The 17078-nt window shown below is 40.5% G+C and overlaps 1 protein-coding gene across 1 annotated transcript in view; it reads left to right on the plus strand.

Annotated features, from left to right (window-relative positions):
* Positions 1–17078, plus strand: part of LOC126467491 (uncharacterized) — a 40291-nt gene that overhangs the window by 18952 nt on the left and 4261 nt on the right. Inside the window, exon 5 of the mRNA XM_050096513.1 lies at positions 10005–10178. Within this exon, the coding sequence (XP_049952470.1) occupies positions 10005–10169 (165 nt within the window). The 3' untranslated portion in view covers positions 10170–10178. The remainder of the gene's footprint in view (positions 1–10004; positions 10179–17078) is intronic.

Genomic DNA, 17078 nt, shown 5'->3' on the forward strand with positions numbered 1-17078 from the left:
CGTGACTGGATGAAGAAAAGACGTCAGCTCGGTTGCTCAGCATCCTTGCTGAAATAATTTATAACAGAAGATCCAAGAAGTTCTTTTAATTATCTTAGAATGTCGCCAGAACTGTTCACGGTTCTTCTAAACAGAGTTAATTATGCGATAAGGAATGAAGGTACTCTAATGCATGAAGCACTGTCGCCAGAGCTGAAATTACATATCAAATTGCGTGCATTGCAATCGAGAACACTCGGCATGCTATAAAATGCGGTTTATGTTGGTGATGACGCTTTTTCATTAACACCAACAATTATTAACAGTAATAATTATTAACATTAACAGCAATAATTATTCGAAGCAGGCCGCATTAAGAAGTGAGTGGTTTGCAAACTACTCTCTTGAAGATAGATCTCAACAGTGGCAATATTTCAAAATTCTAACATATGTGAATGTGGAGCACTGCATCGACGTTTTAAATAGATGAATATTGAATAAAGAAGGCAGCTTTTTGAATTTGTATAGCCTTCCCTCCGGTCAACAATATTGCTTAACAAAGAGTTGGCCAACTTGGCCGTCCTGTAGACGAAAGCATTGCCACAGCTAGAATTACACTTGCTTGTATTTTTCTTAATTCAGTTGTATATGTGCTCCTAACTCAATAAATATTACCCTGCAGGATGATGGTCGGGAGATAATAAATAGAGTGGAAACTTCCAAATTCTTAGGTCCTCATACTGATGAGAATTTCAACTGAAAAGGCGAATTTTGGTTCACCCTCATTCGCACTTAGAATCACTGCAAATCTTAGGGAGAGACAAATCAATAAGTTAACGTATTTTGCGTGTTTCCATTCAATAACGTAATATGGAATAATGTTCTCCAGCAACTCATCGTTATTTATTCATTTATTTATTGCCCATATTATCACATTTAAGAAAGGAAGCCTTTATTGTTCAAAAATGTGATGGAATATGTGGTGTTCACTCGCGATCATCTTGTAGACTGCTGTTTAAGGAGTTGGGCATTCTGACTACTGGTCCACAGTACATTTATTCTCTCATGAAGTTTGTTGTAAATAATCTGCTACATTTCAAAAGGAACAATGATGTACATGTACAACAGTTTACGGGAATGCAGCCAGATGACGTCGGCGACAACTGCTGACATTTTGACAGGAACACACCCACTCATTTTCAAGGAAAACTGAACCAGATAAGGGCTGCAAAAGAGAATTTAATACCTCTGTTTTCAGAGGAACTCCAGGAAGATCCCACTCACACACATGTAAACAGTAGCGCCATCACAATTAGTGGTGGGGAGCTCGTGAATGAGTCGTTCAAATGAACGCTTCACTCCAGTGAAGTGTGAACTAACCACTCAATTTCAATGAACTGGTACTTCAAATTCTCCACAGATAGCACACTCCACACTTTTTTTCTAGTTCGTTCACTCACTCTCTTCCCCTCTCCCTCTCCCTCTCCCACTACATTGGCGCTACGTCACTCATTCTCCCTTCACTTCAGTCCTCCCTCTACTGCCTGTCGACGAATCGCGCGGTGAAATACACTTACAACAACAGTTGCACTTTGCTTTCCCATCACCTAAATCGGCGAAGAAACCCCAAATTTCACTACTTCTACGCGATCGCGAGTTGCTAGCCATTGTATAAGCGTGAACAGACACAAAAATTGCTTTCCGAATAAAATAAAGAGGGATTTTACCTGGAATCGTACCAATGACTACAGGTGACAGTTTACGTTTTGAATTTAGAGGGTTATTATTCTCAACAAAAATAAAATCTACAGGAAAACTTCTGAATAATTACTTAACGTGGGTATATAAACTTTGTGACAGTGGTAAACATACTCATTCTATTTTTGATTAAATTTTAAAAGGAACATAAAATTGGACTTAATTTCGTTGGTAGCCCTAGTTTTCAGTCCATAAACACAACAAATAAGGTTTCACTTGGCAGATGAAGACTCTTTTTGGCGCTTCATGAAAAAATGTCGAGCAAGGTTAAACTTAATACCTTATTTATATGTGACAGGCTTCTCTATTTATCTTTCCTTTGTCCCCTTCGACCAAGCTGTATTTAAGTTACCTCAGATGCTGTAAGACGCAAAACGTTACGTGGACGTTACTTCATAGTTCGGCCATCTGTTGGTAAAATTATGAAGTATTACGAAGCTTTATTGTACGAGCGAGGCGAAGCGAGCGTAGCCGCGGCTGAGCGGCGAACTGGACAACTTCGCCAGGCTTCCGTACTTCATGAATAAACTACTTCATTTGAACGCTTCACGGCAAAGAGTGAAATGAATGAAGTACTTCACGGGAATGAACGAGTTCGACCCATCTCTACATCACAAGCCAAATATGACTGACGTCAGAAGTTATCGATAGTGAAATAAATGATCAACGGGTAAGGTAGCAAAAAGTCTGTGCCTCTGTTTTTTGACAGGGGAGACAGCAAGAGTTAATGCAGAATTTATACAAAAACCATCATCTCTATTTATAAGATTACTTGCTAATTTAATTTCAACAGCGTCCGTAAGAACACCATCCCTATAGGTGGAAGCTCATGCCATAATATCTGTGTTATATTCTGTAGGATGACCGGTGACAAGACAGTGTTCTACAATGACGGATTTGCTCGGCTGTTGTAAGCGTGTGTGTTGCTTATGCTCAGTACGTCACAACTGCAAGGAATATGGTAGACGCTCGCCTTACGCAGACCAAGGTTGTCCTTTACGGAACTTAAAAAACCTTGACCTTAGATGGTGGTCGAAAAACACACTTCACATAATATTTCCGCAAAACATGTCCAATTCTGTTCGAAGTGCTTCGTACATGAGACAAATATGCTATAGACTTCTGACCTCGGTCGTCTTTGGTTTGTGATGGCGCTAGCGTTTGTGTGTGCGGGTGTTACCTTTCCAGTGTTTCAGAATGTGAAACGTAATTTGCAAGCATCAACCAAAGTTTAGCAAATGCATCATTACATCTACACATCTGTTTTATATAGCCTCGGATTATGCTCTAGGATACCAGTTTTTCAACTATCAGGTAGTAATAATATGACAGAACACAGCCCCACTGGTTCTAAAAGTCACATGTTAACTCAACATGAGAGTAGTTATGGAATTATTGAAGAGAAAACTCTAGTAGTATTATGTTCATCTGAGAAATTTAAGTAATCATAATCTGGTAATGAAATAATAGCACACACCAACCACAGTTTATGGTTGGTGATGATATGCAATTTGGTTCTATAAAGGAAAATGTGGAACTTCTGAATTGGATAGGTGATTGACAGTGCTTCCTTTTCTATTTGTGAATAATTGTGTTGAGCAGCTGTCAATGCCTTTGAGGCATATGCAGGAGGTTGCTCAGATTCATCAACTTCCCTGTGAGACAAAACAGCTGCAAGTACCATCTGGGACGCATCTGTGGTAAGAACCAGTTGTTTACCTTTCCAAGACACAGGGAAGACATTAGCAATGACTTGACATGGTTGAACGCCTTGTCACAACAAAAAGCATACCTTTCTTCCATAAGTTGTTTAAGGGATGAATGATATCTGCCACATTGGGGATAAATTTTGAATAGTAACTGACTTTCTCCAAAAATGCTTGGGGTCCTTTAAGATTTAGCATCTTTTGAAGGCTGGTAATGCCCTCTAGATGCTGCTGCATAGGAGAGATTCCATCCTTCAAAAGAAGATGGCCCACAGTTCTGCTTCTGTCTGATAACTCTTTGACTTCCACAGGTTGTACTTAAGGTCTGCGTCTGGCAATTTAGTGAGAAGAGTCCAAAGGTTGTCAAGATGTTCCTGCCGAGAGGACCTTGTGATGATAATGTCATCTAGATAGTTTCCACAACAGAGGACATCACATATTAGCTGTTCTAAGAATCGCTGAAAAATAGTGGGAGGAATTACAATGCCAAAAATTAGGTGTGTGTAACAGTATAACATGAATGGAGTGATGGTAACAATAATCTGTTTGGAAGCAGAATCCAGATGAAGCTGTAGATATACTTCCGCCAAATCAATTTTTGAAAAACATTTGCCATCCACAAGTTTTGCAAATATTTCATTGGTACACAGAATTGTGTAGTACGCCACTACCAACTGAGCATTGCGGTTGATTTGAAATCTCTGCACAAATGAAGCACTCCTGAAAGTTTGCAAATGACAACCAATGTCTTAGCCCATTGGCTACAGATAACTGGTTCAATGTTACCCGGCCTCTACAACCTATCAAGTTCTTCCTTGACTGCCAATCTCAGGGCAAAGCGGAGAGGCCAAGCACGAAAAAATTTAGATATGGCAGTTGTTTTTAGGGTGATGTGCCCCTCAAAATCCTTTGCTGCCCCAAAACCTGATGAAAACAGGGGGCCAAACCAGATGTCGTCCAGTTCCTGGAACAAAATAGTGTCAGAAACAAAAGGTACTGCATCTTGAATTTGAAACCTAATGACCGTGAATGTGTTGAAGCCAAAAACGTGATCGCCCTCGTGATGAGTTGATACTAATGTTTATTGTGAACTCTCCTTGAACAGGAATGTGTTGCTTTCCATAAATAACGAAATTATGGGTTGTGGAGGAGAAAGCAGGACGACTCAAACATTGATATGTTTCCAGATTCATCAGAGACAAAGAGGACCCTGTGTCAACCTGGAAATGGAACAGTTGTTGTCGAATCAGTTGCTTAATGTAAATCTTGTTGGGGACGTCAAGCTCATGAGCATGGGCTGGCTTAACACTACGCATTTCCATGAAATTCACATCCATGGCTGAGGCCTGGCTGCAAGGGGAGCTATGACAGACCGTGGCCACGTGGCCTTATTTACTGCAAGCGGCTCACATGGTGCACCTATGAGGGCAGCGACAGAGGGAGTGTACATGGAAACGGTCTGGACACAACAGAAAACTGCAGCAAAAAACAGCAAATTCCAATTGCGACCTGAATGAATTAAAGGAACAAATTGTGTGCATTGGGGAATGCCACCAATGTTATGCCAATGAGTGTACTAATGCAACACCCATTACATCCTCAAACTGTTCAGATGCAACTTGTGACACATCAAAAGTCATACGCTACTGGCCATTAAAATTGCTACACCAAGAAGAAATGCAGATGATAAACGGGTATTCATTGGACAAATATATTATACTAGAACTGACATGTGATTACATTTTCACGCTATTTGGGTGCACAGAGCCTGAGAAATCAATACCCAAAACAACCACCTCTGGCCGTAATAACGGCCTTGATACGCCTGGGCATTGAGGCAAACAGAGCTTGGATGGCGTATACAGGTACAGCTGCCCATGCAGCTTCAACACGATACCACAGTTCATCAAGAGAGTGACTGGCGTATTGTGACGAGCCAGTTGCTCGGCCCCCATTGACCAGACGTTTTCAATTGGTGATAGATCTGGAGAATGTGCTGGCCAGAGCAGCTGTCGAACATTTTCTGTATCCAGAAAGGCCCGTACAGGACCTGCAACATGCGTTTGTGCATTATCCTTCTGAAATGTAGAGTTTCGCAGGGATCGATGAAGGGTAGAGCCATGGGTCGTAACACATCTGAAATGTAACGTCCACTGTTCAAAGTGCCATCAAGCGAACAAGAGGTGCCCGAGATGTGTAACCAGTGGCACCCCATACCATCACGCCGGATGATATGCCAGTATGACGATGACGAATACACGGTTCCAATGTGCGTTCACCGCGATGTCGCCAAACACGGATGCGACCATCATGATGCTATAAACAGAACCTTGATTCATCCAAAAAATGACGTTTTGCCATTCGTGCACCCAGGTTCGTCATTGAGTACACCATCACAGGCGCTCCTGTCTGTGATGCTGCGTCAAGGTCTCCAAGCTGATAGTCCATGATGCTGCAAACGTCATCAAACTGTTCGTGCAGATGGTTGTTGTCTTGCAAATGTCCCCATATGTTGACTCAGGGATCGAGACGTGGCTGCACGATCCATTGCAGCCATGTGGATAAGATGCCTGTCATCTCGACTGCTAGTGATACGAGGCCATTGGGATCCAGCACGGCATTCCATATTACCCTCCTGAACTCCCCAATTCCATATTCTGCTAACAGTCATTGGATCTCGACCGACGCGAGCAACAATGTCCCAATACGATAAACTGCAATCGCGATGGGCTACAATCCGACCTTTATCAAAGTCGGAAACGTGATGGTACGCATTTCTCCTTCTTGCATGAGGCATCACAACAACATTTCACCAGGCAACGCTGGTCAACTGCTGTTTGCGTATGAGAAATCGGTTGGAAAGTTTCTTCATGTCAGCACGTTGTAGGTGTCGCCACTAGTGCCAACCTTGTGTGAATGCTCTGAAAAGCTAATCATTTGCATACCACAGCATCTTCTTCCTGTGGGTTAAATTTCGTGTCTGTAGCACATCATCTTCGTGGTGTAGCAATTTTAATGGCCAGTAGTGTAGGATTGGTCAAAACCTACTCTACTGTTGGAGCTTCTAAATGTAACACACTGACCAACCTCTCTGCCCGGGGTGGAATGAATGATAATGATGCAGCGATCACACACAAATTTATGCTTCGTACTTAGTTTGTGGAGGTTGGCAACCCATGCGTGGTAGGATTGTCCGAGTTTCTTTTGCCACTGATGAAGCTCCATACAGGAAATCAACAAGTTGGTTTGCTTAAAATAATAAGCACTAAGGAAGTGCACATTTTAGAAAATGACAACACTGATGAGTCTTTCAATGAGGCAAATTTTCGAACCAAATGAAATATTTCACGTGCAGTCCATGACAAGAAGACAGCCTTTTGTAATGATGAATGATGGAATCTCTACCTCAGATGCTGTGTAATACTGCTGTATGGGCCACAAATGTGTGGCCCAATCTTCCTTTGCTTCTTGGAAGGTGGAAGAGGTGGGAGGAGGGATTGGGAGGGTGGGCACATAGGTGGCAGTGGTTGAGGGGCTGGTGCTCCAAGTGAATTTGTAAATAATTGACAAAACAAGCCTGACTGCTGCTGTTGTTGCACAAGCTGGTGTTGTTGTTATTGCTGTTTCTGTTGTTGTAGCAGTTGAAAAAATGCCAGATCGATTTCTCTCACAAAATCAATCGGGAACTACCTCATTACCAGAACTGCTTTTTCAACAGTCTTTACTGATAACCTATACACTAAAATTACAGCAGCTGACTGCATGATGACTAATGACAAGTTTAGAGAAACATAACACAAGTAGTAACTTTCCAAGTATGGAGTTATATCACTAACAACTGAATGCAAAGCACACCAGCATGGAAGAATGTTGTGTGCAGTGCATAGCAAGTGGATGAGGCCCTATTGGCAGCAGCCCGATGTGTTCGTATTTGCTGCAGGTGGTGGTAGCGCACTTGCTTTGCTAAGCCACTTCTGGCACTGGATACAAATGCTGCAGTGGCGGATTGCATGGGCACAGTGCCATGATTACCACTACTGGGAAAGTCAAAAAAATGGTTCAAATGGCTCTGAGCACTATGGGACTCAACTGCTGAGGTCATTAGTCCCCTAGAACTTAGAACTAGTTAAACCTAACTAACCTAAGGACATCACAAACATCCATGCCCGAGGCAGGATTCGAACCTGCGACCGTAGCGGTCTTGCGGTTCCAGACTGCAGCGCCTTTAACTGCACGGGCACTTCGGCCGGCTGGGAAAGTCAAAGGAATGTTTAATACACAAGATGGACAATGTTTTGTAGCTGGGGATTTTATGCATAAGGACTAGATAAACCTTTTTAAAACATAGGGTACTAAAGTATCTTCAAGATCTTCAAACTATAGCTGGGTATAGGATGATTGAAGAGGGTATTTTGAGAAAGTCTTTTAAATAACCACTTATGTTTTATCTGTTAACTGAGGGGGATTGCTGTAGAACAAAAAAGGTTGACTGGCTGATTATACAGTCAAGAATAAGGAGGCTAATTAGCAATAAGTGAAATGGAAGAGATTTTTTTTGTACATGTTGAACTGTATATGCAGTGTGGATAGAAATTTGGTGTAGTCTAAGGACCCTTTTTGCCCCAGCTAGGCAACTTCTATTGTGATGTATTGTGATATATAAAATAAATACTCCTAAAGTCTTGTAGCATTAATTAATATTGTGATCTTGAAACCACTTCCTTTTACCCTTTAAGGGATGGGCACCTATGTGACGTACATTGCAGTATTGTGAATGAGTGGGGTCTCATGGAGAGTTTACTAAGAATTACCATGATCTTAGTATCCTTTGTCCCCTATACAAGGAAATACCTTTTCTTTCCTTACTGTAGAGAGGTACCAATTTATTAGTAATTGCTGTGCCCTTTGCACCCTTTGTCCTCTGTGTATGGGAACAATATTTTTCTCCTGTTAAAGGGAAGCACCAATTTTCTACCTGGAATTTGGCTCAGATAGGAGAGTCCAATAGATATATTATCAATATATCCTCTAGGTGTCTCCCATTGTGGGAGACATGCCATAATTTAAGTATAAGAAGTTTTTAGTTTAAGAATGCTACTATGAATTAATGATTGTGCCCATCCAATGACAAGCACAGGATGAAAATTTTGTTAAATATAATTTAGTGTTTTTATAAGAGGGTTTGGAGGTTTAATTTATTAAATGATAACATCTGGTAGTGATTTACTCAGTTCTATAGAGGTTGGTAATACTAATTGGTATGGGTTTTGCGCAAAATGAATTAGCATAGTTCTGAATTTGCTGAATGAGGCAAGTGGTTTGTGTATTTTTTTTCTTTTTTTTGTGTGGGTGAAGGGCAAGTTAGCTTAACTTAGTACAGATAATGAAGTTCATTCCTTTCATGCCTTCACTAAAGGCTGTAAGATCAGGTTAGTGAAATCCATATTATTTCACTATGAAAGAATAATAATAATGGTGAATAATAATACAAAAATGTCTATACTTACCTGATGCTTTTAAAGTGCTGAAGAAAGAATGGTACAAATTTTTGAGTAGAAGAATAATTAATTAATGAAAATGAAAGGAACATACACTTAATGTTCAAGTAACGGGTGTATATGAATGAAAACTGATTTTCATTGCATGGCAATGTTTAATAATTAGATTATTTAGGAAATAGTAAGATGATTACTCTCATTTTATAGGGTGGCATGTATGAGGGTACAGAATTTTAGCCAAATTAAATTTGGGATTTTTCCCATTAATGTAAGAGGTGCAAAGTTTTCTGTACCTTCATCTGTAAATGAGCAAGCACGCTGGTAATTGATTTTATGTTGTGTGGAGGTTACTCTTTTTACATCATAGGCAGAGGCATCATTTCTATATATAGGATATTGTGTATGAGTGCAAAAATAATGTTTTGTATTGTATTATTTGTTTCAGGTGATCTCACGAGACAGTGTCTTGGTACCATTTTTCAATAGAACAACATTGTTTTCACATGGCACATGTCTCTGTGAATTATCTGTACAATGACAATGTAATTCCTTGTCCAGTAAGATATCCAAGTCTGTCCCCAATAGAACTTATGTGGGACCAGCTCAGATGTCAACTCAAAACCCAATGAAAATATCCAGGATATCAAGGACCAGTCACAACACTTGTGAGTCGAATTATTGCAAGAGAGGGTACAAAGTGGGTACGATACCTTTCCCATCTGAATCAGAACATGTATCCAGGCTTAAATGGGTGTAACATCTAACTGACAAGGGATGAACACTGTGCTCATACTGCCAGTTTTGTAGTCCATTCAACCTGATTTTGTAAAGACTGATACAAAATCATATAACCTATCAATGCATGAAATTTAATTTCATTTCATCCTCTTCTTTTAAGTACTAAATATTTTTTGTGACTGTGTGCATGTCCGTAATAATACTGGATTATAATTATAATAGATCTTGGAGAATAGCCCTGTGAACAGGCAAACATAGGCATACTGATGTATTCGCTTATCTGTTGACATTTGAGAATTCATCAGCATGTTTGCTTTGGATGCAGACATGGGGTTGGAGTGACGGAGAGCTGGTGCGACTCTACTCGTCACGACCGGTACGTGCTGTGGACTTGCAGCGTGAGTACTTCAATGCATCAGATGTTGCACGCGGTGATGTCACTGAGGAGCCTCTGGGACCAGTTCTCAACTCAGACAGCATGCATGATTGAGTTGCTCTGGTAAGAGTTCTAATTGTGTTGTTGTGATTTTCAATCTAAAGATGCATCCCTTCATGCTAGTCTATCCTGTGCAAAGCACTTCATCTCTGCATAGCTACTGAAACATGTGTCCATTTGAATCAACTTTTCCCTAGCTACTGAAATCTGTATCCATGTGAATCATCTTACTCTCACACACACACACACACACACACACACACACACACACACACACACACATTTCCCTACTTTATTCATGACTGAAGACCACAACAACTAAACTGACAATTCCTTGGTGCCTCAGGATGTCTACTATTAACCAGTCCCTTCTTTTAGTTAGGTCGTGTCAATAAAGTTTTTGTACAAGGTTTATTTCAATCACTAATTCTAATTTTTATAACTACTAAACAATTTTTTGGACATTGCCTGGCTTAACAGTGAAAAGTAATGTGCTCTCAGCCAATAACATGAGATTATGAAAAAATTTATTTTCTCCCTAATTTGATTCAGTACCACTTCTTAAATTTCAGCATTCCTCTGCAGCATCACATTTCGTTTTGCCTGGATGGTTTATCATAAATGCTTCACTTCCACAAAAACTCATTCAGAAAAGATTTCCATACACTTAAATTTATATTCACTGTTACAAATTTATCTTTTTCAAAATTCTTTTCTTGCTATTGTCAGTCTGCATTTTATAACATCTTTACTTGTCAGCTAGTTTGGTGCTTAAATTGCAAATTTGGACACTGCTTTTAGGGTCTCATTTCCTAATCTATTCCTTCCAGCATTACATTGTATGATTCAACTATCTCACTTCCTTCCCAACAACTGATTCCCATTTGTGCTCTTTGATTCCTGTAACTATTGTCTGGATTCTGTGCAAATTGTGGATAATCTCCAACTGCATGTGTTTTATTTCTGCTAGCTTCAGAATTTCAAAGAGTGTTTTCCAATAAACATTGTAGGCTTTCTCTAAATCAACAAATGCTAAAAGTATAGATTTGCCTTTCTTCAGTCTGTCTTCTAAGATAAGGCATAGAATTAGTATCATCTCTTGTGTTTCTGCATTTGTCCAGAACCTAAAATGATCATTACCAGGTTAGGCTTTTATCAGTCTTTCCATTCTTATGTAATAATTAATGTCACTATTATGCAACTGTGACTTATCAAATTAATGTTTTTGTAATATTCACCCCTGTTATCACCTACCTTCTTTGGATTTAGCAAATCCTTTTTGAAGTTGTTTTATCATCGTATATTCTTCCATGAACCATGGACCTTGCCGTTGGTGGGGAGGCTTGCGTGCCTCAGCGATACAGATAGCCGTACCGTAGGTGCAACCACAACGGAGGGGTATCTGTTGAGAGGCCAGACAAACGTGTGGTTCCTGAAGAGGGGCAGCAGCCTTTTCAGTAGTTGCAAGGGCAACAGTCTGGATGATTGACTGATCTGGCCTTGTAACAATAACCAAAACGGCCTTGCTGTGCTGGTACTGCGAACGGCTGAAAGCAAGGGGAAACTACAGCCGTAATTTTTCCCGAGGGCATGCAGCTTTACTGTATGATTACATGATGATGGCGTCCTCTTGGGTAAAATATTCCGGAGGTAAAATAGTCCCCCATTCGGATCTCCGGGCGGGGACTACTCAAGAGGATGTCGTTATCAGGAGAAAGAAAACTGGCGTTCTACGGATCGGAGCGTGGAATGTCAGATCCCTTAATCGGGCAGGTAGGTTAGAAAATTTAAAAAGGGAAATGGATAGGTTGAAGTTAGATATAGTGGGAATTAGTGAAGTTCGGTGGCAGGAGGAACAAGACTTGTGGTCAGGTGACTACAGGGTTATAAACACAAAATCAAATAGGGGTAATGCAGGAGTAGGTTTAATAATGAATAGGAAAATAGGAATGCGGGTAAGCTACTACAAACAGCATAGTGAACGCATTATTGTGGCCAAGATAGATACGAAGCCCACACCTACTACAGTAGTACAAGTTTATATGCCAACTAGCTCTGCAGATGACGAAGAAATTGAAGAAATGTATGATGAAATAAAAGAAATTATTCAGATTGTGAAGGGAGACGAAAATTTAATAGTCATGGGTGACTGGAATTCGTCAGTAGGAAAAGGGAGAGAAGGAAACATAGTAGGTGAATATGGATTGGGGGACAGAAATGAAAGAGGAAGCCGCCTGGTAGAATTTTGCACAGAGCACAACATAATCATAGCTAACACTTGGTTTAAGAATCATGAAAGAAGGTTGTATACATGGAAGAACCCTGGAGATACTAAAAGGTATCAGATAGATTATATAATGGTAAGACAGAGATTTAGGAACCAGGTTTTAAATTGTAAGACATTTCCAGGGGCAGATGGGGACTCTGACCACAATCTATTGGTTATGACCTGTAGATTAAAACTGAAGAAACTGCAAAAAGGTGGGAATTTAAGGAGATGGGACCTGGATAAACTAAAAGAACCAGAGGTTGTACAGAGATTCAGGGAGAGCATAAGGGAGCAATTGACAGGAATGGGGGAATTAAATACAGTAGAAGAAGAATGGGTAGCTTTGAGGGATGAAGTAGTGACAGCAGCAGAGGATCAAGTAGGTAAAAAGACGAGGGCTAGTAGAAATCCTTGGGTAACAGAAGAAATATTGAATTTAATTGATGAAAGGAGAAAATATAAAAATGCAGTAAGTGAAACAGGCAAAAAGGAATACAAACGTCTCAAAAATGAGATCGACAGGAAGTGCAAAATGGCTAAGCAGGGATGGCTAGAGGACAAATGTAAGGATGTAGAGGCCTATCTCACTAGGGGTAAGATAGATACCGCCTACAGGAAAATTAAAGAGACCTTTGGAGATAAGAGAACGACTTGTATGAATATCAAGAGCTCAGATGGAAACCCAGTTCTAAGCAAAGAAGGGAAAGCAGAAAGGTGGAAGGAGTATATAGAGGGTCTATACAAGGGCGATGTACTTGAGGACAATATTATGGAAATGGAAGAGGATGTAGATGAAGATGAAATGGGAGATATGATACTGCGTGAAGAGTTTGACAGAGCACTGAAAGACCTGAGTCGAAACAAGGCCCCCGGAGTAGACAATATTCCATTGGAACTACTGACGGCCGTGGGAGAGCCAGTCCTGACAAAACTCTACCATCTGGTGAGCAAGATGTATGAAACAGGCGAAATACCCTCAGACTTCAAGAAGAATATAATAATTCCAATCCCAAAGAAAGCAGGTGTTGACAGATGTGAAAATTACCGAACTATCAGCTTAATAAGTCACAGCTGCAAAATACTAACACGAATTCTTTACAGACGAATGGAAAAACTAGTAGAAGCCAACCTCGGGGAAGATCAGTTTGGATTCCGTAGAAACACTGGAACACGTGAGGCAATACTGACCTTACGACTTATCTTAGAAGAAAGATTAAGGAAAGGCAAACCTACGTTTCTAGCATTTGTAGACTTAGAGAAAGCTTTTGACAATGTTGACTGGAATACTCTCTTTCAAATTCTAAAGGTGGCAGGGGTAAAATACAGGGAGCGAAAGGCTATTTACAATTTGTACAGAAACCAGAAGGCAGTTATAAGAGTCGAGGGGCATGAAAGGGAAGCAGTAGTTGGGAAGGGAGTTAGACAGGGTTGTAGCCTCTCCCCGATGTTGTTCAATCTGTATATTGAGCAAGCAGTAAAGGAAACAAAAGAAAAATTCGGAGTAGGTATTAAAATTCATGGAGAAGAAATAAAAACTTTGAGGTTCGCTGATGACATTGTAATTCTGTCAGAGACAGCAAAGGACTTGGAAGAGCAGTTGAATGGAATGGACAGTGTCTTGAAAGGAGGATATAAGATGAACATCAACAAAAGCAAAACAAGGATAATGGAATGTAGTCTAATTAAGTCGGGTGATGCTGAGGGAATTAGATTAGGAAATGAGGCACTTAAAGTAGTAAAGGAGTTTTGCTATTTGGGGAGCAAAATAACTGATGATGGTCGAAGTAGAGAGGATATAAAATGTAGGCTGGCAATGGCAAGGAAAGCATTTCTGAAGAAGAGAAATTTGTTAACATCCAGTATTGATTTAAGTGTCAGGAAGTCATTTCTGAAAGTATTCGTATGGAGTGTAGCCATGTATGGAAGTGAAACATGGACGATAAATAGTTTGGACAAGAAGAGAATAGAAGCTTTCGAAATGTGGTGCTACAGAAGAATGCTAAAGATTAGATGGGTAGATCACATAACTAATGAGGAAGTATTGAATAGGATTGGGGAGAAGAGAAGTTTGTGGCACAACTTGACCAGAAGAAGGGATCGGTTGGTAGGACATGTTCTGAGGCATCAAGGGATCACCAATTTAGTATTGGAGGGCAGCGTGGAGGGTAAAAATCGTAGAGGGAGACCAAGAGATGAATACACTAAGCAGATTCAGAAGGATGTAGGTTGCAGTAGGTACTGGGAGATGAAAAAGCTTGCACAGGATAGAGTAGCATGGAGAGCTGCATCAAACCAGTCTCAGGACTGAAGACCACAACAACAACAACATATTCTTCCAAGGATATCAATAATTGTGAAGGAATGTCATCTACTAATAGCGCATTCTTTTGAATTAAGTTTTTCAGTGATGTGTCAAATTCATCTCACAGACTCATACATCGTTGTCATCTTCATCTACTTCCTCTTCTCTGCCCATAATATTGCCTCAAAATTTGTTTCCCTTCTAAAGCCCTTCAGTATATGCCTTCCACCTTTCTGCATATCCTGCTTTGCTAAATACTGGCCAACATTTAAGCCTTTAATTTTCGTATTCTTCTGCTCCCTTTCCTGCAAATGTTCCTTTAATTTTCTTATGCATGACAGCTTATTTTCCACTGTCGTGCATACTTCTACAGCTTTGCATTTGCTGTCTAACTATCTTGATTTGCCATTTTGCACTTTTCATCAGTCCTGTTAACTGGTGGTATTCCCTTGTGTCTGCCTTGTTTCTTTTGTTTTTTGCCTTATGTCAGTTTAATTCGATATCCATGTCAGTTAAATTCAATATCCCATGTGTTATCTAAGAATTTCTACTGGGCCTTGTTTTTTGATTATTTGACCCTCTGCTGCCTTCATTATCCCATCTCTCACAGCTGTCTGTTCATATGGTATTTTTTCCTGTTTCCTTTGAATTTATTCAGGTTGCTTCTCCTCAATTTAAAGTCCACTTTTGAATTCTCTGCCTTAACATTACATAATCCATCTGAAACCCTCTGGTGTCTCCAGGTCTCTTCCAGATATAAAAACTTCTTTCATGATTCTTACACCAAGTATCAGCTATGATTAAATTGTACTCAGTGCAAAATTCTACCAGGCAGCTTCACCTTTCATTCCTCTCCCCCATTCTATATTCTCTACAGCTTTTCCTTTTTTTCCTTTTTCTGCTACTGAATTCCAGTTCTGCACCAACATTTCATTATCATCCTCCTTAATATCTGAATAATTTATTTCAAAGTATCTCCTTCAGATTCAACATTATGCAACATAGATGTGAATGAAATTTTCACTCTGCAGCGGAGGGAGTGCTGATATGAAACTTCCTGGCAGATTAAAACTGTGTGCCGGACCGAGACTCGAACTCGGTACCTTTGCCTTTCGCGGGCAAGTGCTCTACCATCTGAGCTACCGAAGCATGACTCGCAACTGGTCCTAGGAGGTAGGAGATGAGGTACTGGTGGAATTAAAGCTGTGAGGACTGGTCGTGAGTCGTGCTTGGGTAGCTCAGATGGTAGAGCACTTGCCCACGAAAGGCAAAGGTACTGAGTGTGAGTCTCGGTCCGGCACACAGTTTTAATCTGCCAGGAAGTTTCAACACAGATGTGTATTGTGGGCTTCTGCCTCTCCAGGCCAAAGGTGACACAACCACAGGAGCTGAGGGTGAACAGTGTGACCACAATGTAAGCATACTATGTTTGTTGTCAATCACATCTCCCACAGCTGCCCTGGTAACACGTGGTGCCAGTTTCACATCTAGAGGTGTGGGAGCCAGCGCAATTAGCGCTGCCATCACAAGTGACGATTCTTCTTTTGCAGATCATGTGCTCACTGATTACTGTGGAAATATTCTTTTATGGGCAGCTGTAAAGTATACCATCCAAGGACTGACCTTCCATGGTCCCATAATCAGAGCTCCTGTCACACAAATACAGTTCTTACCATTATCAGTTCTTTCAATTTATTCAGGTTGCATCTCCTTAATTTAAAGTCTGGTTTTGAATTCTCTGTGTTACCATTATGTATTCCATCTGAAACTCTCTGTTATCTGCAGGTTCGTTTCACATGTATAACTTCCTTTCACAATTCTTGAAGCAAGTATTAGAGTGTTTGAGTCTTGTTGGAGTCTTGACACCACATCTTGACTGAGTTTCTCCATACTGAGCCTGACATCAGTTGCACCTGCAGGCTGTTAGTGTGGAACTTACCATTGCTCCCAAATAACACCAGCCATGTCTGTGGCCCATCTGAAAAAGCCCATCTCTCTGCATTATTTGCACTAGCCATTTCTGACCAGCTACGAACTTCCCCCTCATTGAGACATCTCTCCTGCAAGATCCTCAAGCCCTACCACTCTCCAGTGATATGGCCACACTGACATCACCCTTGTAAGAACTCTCCCAGTATTAGGTTGGTGACTATTGGTGGGCTGAAACCACATTGTGTGTATTCAAGTCTCAGTGACTGTCCTGTTGCATTCAGTTTATGAGTAGACATAAAGTTCAGATATTCTTGTTAGCAGGGTCATATTAATTGTGTGGTTCTCTCAGCCATGATACAATACTCATAGCTCATCATAATACACTCCTGGAAATTGAAATAAGAACACCGTGAATTCATTGTCCCAGGAAGGGGAAACTTTATTGACACATTCCTGGGGT

The sequence above is a fragment of the Schistocerca serialis genome, chromosome 1 (assembly GCF_023864345.2).
Source record: "Schistocerca serialis cubense isolate TAMUIC-IGC-003099 chromosome 1, iqSchSeri2.2, whole genome shotgun sequence".
Lineage (NCBI taxonomy): Eukaryota > Metazoa > Arthropoda > Insecta > Orthoptera > Acrididae > Schistocerca > Schistocerca serialis.